Source organism: Onychostoma macrolepis, chromosome 01 (genome assembly GCF_012432095.1).
Source record: "Onychostoma macrolepis isolate SWU-2019 chromosome 01, ASM1243209v1, whole genome shotgun sequence".
NCBI lineage: Eukaryota > Metazoa > Chordata > Actinopteri > Cypriniformes > Cyprinidae > Onychostoma > Onychostoma macrolepis.
The window spans coordinates 1,090,803-1,098,302 of NC_081155.1; the positions used below are offsets into that span (position 1 = coordinate 1,090,803).

The 7,500-nt window shown below is 43.7% G+C and overlaps 1 protein-coding gene across 3 annotated transcripts in view; it reads left to right on the forward strand.

Moving 5' to 3' along the window:
- The window catches only part of LOC131536674 (transmembrane channel-like protein 7), a 26,577-nt gene that overhangs the window by 11,278 nt on the left and 7,799 nt on the right, over window positions 1–7,500 (forward strand). For 2 of the 3 annotated variants that reach the window (XM_058769721.1, XM_058769713.1), the window contains exons 2-9: window positions 3,672–3,918; window positions 4,106–4,254; window positions 4,368–4,523; window positions 4,905–4,990; window positions 5,075–5,217; window positions 5,757–5,904; window positions 7,000–7,173; window positions 7,253–7,407. In XM_058769721.1, the coding sequence (XP_058625704.1) occupies window positions 3,672–3,918; window positions 4,106–4,254; window positions 4,368–4,523; window positions 4,905–4,990; window positions 5,075–5,217; window positions 5,757–5,904; window positions 7,000–7,173; window positions 7,253–7,407 (1,258 nt within the window). Of the gene's footprint in view, window positions 1–3,671; window positions 3,919–4,105; window positions 4,255–4,367; window positions 4,524–4,904; window positions 4,991–5,074; window positions 5,218–5,756; window positions 5,905–6,999; window positions 7,174–7,252; window positions 7,408–7,500 lie in introns of those variants that run through there. The other variant, XM_058769729.1, reaches the window with a different exon arrangement.

Sequence of the window (7,500 nt, forward strand, 5' to 3'; positions counted from 1 at the left end):
CGTCCAAACGTTTTTATAAATTTACTTTATAAAAAACGAAACTAAATATAATCACTTTACCATTACATACATACGAACAAAACGTCGTCGGAGCCATAAGGGGTAACGGTTCTTCTTTGGCCAGATTATAGTCTACACACGCTTTACTCCATTCAAACTTTATCTGGAATGTCACTGTATCTGTCACTGCAACTTCCCGAACAGGCGAACACACACAAAAATGAAATCTGTGTGTCTGTCTGCCTGATGAAAAAATGAATTTAAAACACGTTCATATTTTAGAGAATATTTGCATCACTAATGATTTATCTCATCCACTCCGCGACCCACCCGCAATTAATTAGAATGTATTTTTTATTACATGATCCAGCCGACCCGCAGGCCCCGCGGATACAGCCGCCATCCGCGCATCACTAGTAGACAGACTTTAGCTGTTCTTAAATGTAATAACATGTATATCACGTAATAAAAACACTTTCTCACACTTGTGTGTTGCGACATTACTGTCAGATCCAGTATAGTCGCACAGCATCATCTTTCAGTTTCAATCTTTCTGAAAATCCCGCATCAAATTGTGCCTTGTTTGTAAATGAATTTGCAGTAAAATAAAGTGAACAAAGGACTGAGTTCTTACTGACGCAGTCTGGATCTTCATTAAAAATCAAGTTCATCAAATAAAGTTTATCGTTTGATTTCTATGTATACCTGTTTGCCTCTCTCATTACTGACAATACATGTGCGAATCGGTGGGCGGGGCTAAACAGGCAGTGCTGTAAAATCAGTGGGCAAGGCAAACTTTATTTATAGAGCACAAGTTTAACACAACCGTAGTTGATCCAAAGTGCTTCACAGTAAAAATCATTTTGAATTTAAAAGAGAAAAAGAAAAGAGAAAAAAATGACAAAGGAAAATAAAACAATTAAAATGTAAATGCATAAAACACCAATTTAACACCATTGCAACTATTCAAAGTACATACACAGCATCACTCAAATGCTAGATTTAAAAGCATCCAGTAATGGAGAACCTCTGATGTTCAAAGGCAGACTGTTCCACAGCTTTGGGGCAACTACTGAGAAAGCTTGGTCACGTATTGTTTTACAATGAGAACAGGGGATAGATAAAAGTAACTGATCACAAGATCTTAATGACTTGGAAGCTGTAGCCTATATGGCATAATACGATCACAAATATAATCCGGGGCAGAATTATGCAATGCCTTGTATGCAAAAAGAAGGATCCTAAAGTCAACTCTAAATTTTATAGGGTGCCAGTGCAATGAGGCAAGGACAGGGGAGATGAGATCCCTTTTCTTAGTTCCCGTTATGAAACTGGCTGTTGCATTTTGAATCATCTGTAACCGAAACAGTGTAGATTGAGGTAAGCCAATGTACAAAGAGTTACAGTAATCCAATCGAGAGGAAATTAGTGCAAGAATTACGATTTCAAGGTCTTTACTAGAAAGAAAGTGCTTCACTTTTGCCACTGATCTGAGATGAAAAAAACTACTCTTTACGATTGCATTTACATGCTTGTCAAATTGGAGAAGAGGATCAAAATGGACTCCAAGGTTTTTTGCATGATTTTTAGGTTATTACTTAAGAAACCTAACTGTGTTTTAATGGAGTGGTTAGTAGCAGCAGGGCCCAGTAGAAGCACTTTGGTTTTATTTTCATTCCGTTGCAGAGAGTTATTCGTCATCCAGATCTTGACTTCATTAAGGCATGAGAAAAGATGATCTAATGAAAAGTCATTTCCTGATTTGATTGGAAGATATAGTTGGAGGTCATCAGCGTAACAATGACATTTAAAGTTATGTTTCTGGAGTATTGAGCCCAAGGGGAGCATGTAAACGGTTAACAAAAGAGGGCCAAGAATGGATCCCTGAGGAACACCACAATGGATAGGTGCAGGGGGTGAAGTAAATGACCCGATATTTACAGAAAAAGTCCTCCCCTTCAAGTATGAGGCGAACCACTCTAAAGCTAGGCCTTGAACTCCAACAACATACTCAAGTCGTTTCAGAAGAATATTGTGGTCAACAGTATCAAATGCAGCACTCAGATCTAAAATGATCAGGATAGCAGATGACCCAGAATCAATGGACAGCAGGATGTCATTTGTAACCTTTAGCAATGCCGACTCAGTGCTATGCAGTGCTCTAAACCAGCCTGAAACGGGTCTAGAATATTAAAAGTATCCAAGTATAAAGTAAACTGTGAGAGTGCAACTTTTTCCAAAACCTTTGAAATGAATGAAAGTTTAGAGAGAGGGCGATAATTGTTATGCACAGTGGAGTCAAGATGAGGGCCTTTCAATAGGGGCTGTGCGATAGCATGTTTAAAACTTTCCGGAAATACCCCATTTATTAAAGAGCTGTTTATAATAGCTAAGAGGGTGGGGCTGATTATGTTTAAAAACCTCTCTAAACAGATGACCAGGCAATACATCGGATTGACAAAATGTAAATTTCATCTGAGAAATTATTTTGAGTAATTGAGATGAAGACACTGGCTGAAAGTTTCTAAAACTACTGGATGAAAGGACCAAATGAGAGTGATCTATGTCAAAATGAGAGAGGTGTGATCTAATATCTTGTATTTTCTGAACAAAACATTCCGAAAATTGTATGCATTGTCTCAATGTTGACAACAGGAACTGAGGAAACAATGGGATTAAGAACAGAATTTATGGTTTTGAAGAGAACTTTGGACCTATTGGCATTTTTTGCAATCAAGTTTGAGAAATATGTGGATTTTTGCCTCACTAATGGAATTTTGATAGGGAGTTAAGTAGTTTTTCAAAATTTGGTTGGAGACCTGGAGCCCATCCTTTTTCCACTGTTCCACTGGAACCCTGATGTATATAACGGGGCCAGCGATCAATTCCAAGCGCAACACATTGCTTTTGAGTTTATATAATGAAAATCCAGAGACAAATAAAATATCATAATTACACAAGCCGGAAGGCAGTAAAGAATCCTAGAACATCGCACAAAAATCAATAAAAGCAGATAAATAACCCACAACAAGCATCAAAAGGAAAAACATCCTATAGCCGTGTATACACAGCCAGATTTTAAAAAGCCTGCGTTAGCCAGCACACCGAACAACTAAACTTTCGATCAGCGCAGTCGGTGGAGAGCAACTGCGCGCGACTGCTCAATCTGACACAGCCGCGTCGCCGGCGCGAGAGCTTTTTGGCACACGTCAGCATGACATCAGAGCAAGGCGGACGTAACTCGAACACTTTTCTAACCGGCATGCACCTCGCGGTGATCACCGGTGATCGGTTCTGCGCAGATTTTGCTCATCTCAAACAAGCCTAGTGCTTATCCACACTATTATATCATGGAGTAGAATATTCCACAGTTTTGGCAGACTGGCTTCAATATAAACTCTTTTGAGTTTTGAGTTCTGAAACTTACAGGATGTTTTATAGTACAATGACCTCTTATATGTCAAAAGATCAAGAGAATTTTGGTTTCTCAGTTGACCTCTTTGAAAAATTGCACTCTCTCACACATTCTACCCTCAGTAGGTACCCCTAAAACAATCCTTCCCATTATAAACTCACCCTAAACCTCCCAGTGTCCTAATATGCGCCCTGACCAATCTCACACACACACACACACTCTCACTCACTCAGTGCCGCTGTGCTCCTATGGTCAGTGTTCTTCCCGGACCGGCGGGCTCCTGCCAGTCACCTCCTGCTGGAGCAGCTGCCCAGCTATCAGTCTCTGTTGTACCGGAGGAAGTCCAGCTCCAGTGGCAGCGCCCGGAGGCGGGGCAGTGGGCGAGGCAGACAGCCGTCAATCAACAGCGGGAAATGGGCGGAGCAGAAGCCTGTCCACGGTGGAGAGGAGCTCAAACCCGTGAGGGAGCTTCCCAAGAGCATGCAGGAAAAACGGCGGGAGAAGTGAGTGTGTGTGGATGCTGGAACTAGATTATATCACCACTGCCATCTATACAAAGCTGTACTATATTGTTATTAATTGATATATTGACTCATTTACCTCTGTAAGACAGCTTAGCAGATCTCTGACACATTTCTCCCATCTGACAGTATGTAACTTACTAGAGCGCGTGTGTGTGTGTGTGTGCAGGCAGCAGCGTCTCCAGCAGGGCGGCGCTCTCACCGGCTGGGGTTTGTGGAGGCTCAATGTCCATCGCTCTCTGAAGCGTCTCAAGGAGGACGGGATGGATGTCCTCTCAGCCCTGCAGCTCTGGAGGGCAGATATTCATCTCATCGAGGGTCAGCGTCTCTATCTGAGCCACTACTGTCCTTCTGCTGTACATGTGTTTGCTGGGAGGCCAGTGTTTGGATCGAGACGTTGAGCTGTTTTTGTGTGTGTTTGTTTGTCTCAGGCATGTTTGGGACGGGAATCCTGTCGTATTTTTCATTCCTGCGCTTTCTGGTGATTCTGAATTTCATCATGTTTGTGCTGATGTTTGCGTTTGTGATGCTGCCGGTGATCATCACGTCACACAGCATACACAACGTCACCTACAGCAGCAGCATTGGTAACACACACACACACACACACACACACAGACACACACACAGACAGACACACACACACACACCTCTGCGTCACACACACACAGAGACAGACAGACGTGCGCGCACACACACACACACACACAGCTCTGCTTCTCACACACACACACACACACAGCTCTGCTTCTCACACACACACACAGAGACAGACAGACGTGCGCGCGCACACACACACACACACAGAGACAGACAGACGTGCGCGCACACACACACACACACACACAGCTCTGCTTCTCTCACACACACACACACACATACACACACAGCTCTGCTTCTCACACACACACACAGAGACACACAGCTCTGCGTCTCTCACACTCGTGTGCGGTGTGTGTTTTGTGCAGTGAGCAAGTGCAGCGAGTATCAGCTCGCCTCTCACCAGGGTCTCGTCGTGTTTCATCAGCACATCGCAGACCTGCTGTCTGGAACGGTGAGCCGCGTCTGTCAGTCCACATGACTCAATACAGCATCGGCTCAAGCCACCGTATAACTCTGTGTGTGTGTGTGTGTGTAGGGCTTCCTGGAGCACACCTACCTCTTCTATGGTTACTATAAGCTGGAGTTCATTCATTCCCGCTTCACCTACAACCTGCCGCTGGCGTATCTGCTGGCCACCATCTCGTACCTGCTGCTGAGCCTCGTCTGGATCGTCAAGAGGTCAGCCAGACCAGCGTTTCCCAAGCTTTGTTCTGCTGCGGCACAGTTTTGATCAGTAAAAAATCCCACGGCACACCACTAAGCACTAAAAAAAAGATTGAAAGGGGGAAAGGTTTTTTTTTTTTTTTCAATAAAAACAATGCGTCATCAGAGTTGGTATTTTGGCTTTACAGACAGTGTTTCTTGAGTAAAGAAAACTCGGTACTTATTCAAACATCAGTTCTTTATTTACCCTTGCATTGCGAAGAAGTAGAAGTCTGTCTTCAAACCGGCACTTCATTCTGAACAGAGGCAGGGTGGAGTTATGAGCTTTGACTGACAGTTCGAGGATCCGATGGCATTACGAGGCTTAGTCACATGCTCTTTTGCATGCTTTTCATTTGTTAAATATGACCAATAGCGCTGATTTCAAATAATAATAACAAAATAAAATAGAGAGAAAAAGTTTTTGATCAGTGGTTGGGAAACACGGAGTTAGACGACAGAACTCGCACAGTGCTGGTTTGTTCAGAGTGTGATATCTGAGCGTTTGTGTTTAGGTCTGCGGCCGGATTCAAGCGCAAGCTCATCCAAGACGAGGACCGCTTCCAGAGCTTCTGCAACAAGGTCTTCGCCGGCTGGGACTTCTGCATCACCAACGAGAACGCGGCGCGCCTCAAGCGGAGCAGCTTACTGTACGAGCTCAAGGTGCGTCTGCTTCGGGAAATAGGGCTGGGGAAATAAATCCATGCATCGCGATTTGTGAATCAAGAAACTATTCTGCATCGATTCTGAGATTTTCCCGAATGTTTCGCAATTCTCTCTCGAATCGATTCTGAGCTTAGTGTTTAACAGCCGGTGGCACTGCGTATTCTACAAACCCGATTCCAAAAAAGTCGGGACACTGTACAAATTGTGAATAAAAAAGGAATGCAATAATTTACAAATCTCATTAACTTATATTTTATTCACAATAGAATATAGATAACATATCAAATGTTGAAAGTGAGACATTTTGAAATGTCATGCCAAATATTGGCTCATTTTGGATTTCATGAGAGCTACACATTCCAAAAAAGTTGGGACAGGTAGCAATAAGAGGCCGGAAAAGTTAAATGTACATATAAGGAACAGCTGGAGGACCAATTTGCAACTTATTAGGTCAATTGGCAACATGATTGGGTATAAAAAGAGCCTCTCAGAGTGGCAGTGTCTCTCAGAAGTCAAGATGGAAGAGGATCACCAATTCCTCCAATGCTGCGGAGAGAAATAGTGGAGCAATATCAGAAAGGAGTTTCTCAGAGAAAAATTGCAAAGAGTTTGAAGTTATCATCATCTACAGTGCATAATATCATCCAAAGATTCAGAGAATCTGGAACGATCTCTGTGCGTAAGGGTCAAGGCCGGAAAACCATACTGGTTTCGGGTTTGTAAAAACAGCCGTGTGCTGCTTGCTTCCAGCTCCTTACACGCATCAATTCAACCTCAAATAATCATTCATAAAGTTCGAAAAGTTTGAAGTGAAATACAGGGGTGTTCATAGTGAGCTGTTTACATGAATCTCACGTGATAAAAGCATTCTGAGCCGAGGTGTAACGACTCAGCCGAGCGCAAGCGCTCTCTTCATTAGCATTTGAGTGTGCGGTTAAAAACTAGATTAGAGCGATTCCAGAGAGAATCACGATGCATTCAGAATCAGTCCATGAATCGCGGTGCATCGGTTTATCGTGACAGCTCTAGAGGGAACGAGGCACAGACGAGACGTGGGCGACCGTGATAACGTATTTCTTCATGCCGTGACAGACGGATCTGGAGGAGGAGCGAATCAAGCGCAAGATGGCCAATCGCACACGTGGAGAGAAGTGCCGCATCTACGCTCTCAGAGCCGCCCTCAATCTCTTCGTCATGGCCGTTCTGGTGGCGTGTTTCTACTGCATTTACATCGCCACCGTCTTCTCGCAGCGCAAGCAGACAGAGGTGAGTGAGCGCTGCTTTCTTACCTCTGATCCTCTGTCCAGTTACACGAGTGTGTGTGTGTGTGTGTGTGTGTGTTTAGGATCAGAAGAGTAGCTTCCTGCTGGAGCTGGTCGTGGAGTATCTGCCCTCCATCGTCATCACGCTGGCCAACTTCATCACGCCGCTGATCTTCAACCTCATCATCGCCTTCGAGGACTACTCGCCTGCCTTTGAGATCCGCTTCACGCTCATGAGGCAAAGTGAAAACCACTGTTTTGTTCCAAAATCCTCTCCATCCACACTAGCGTTTACAAAAGTTGTTCATAAAACATTGTAGTAACGTTTGTA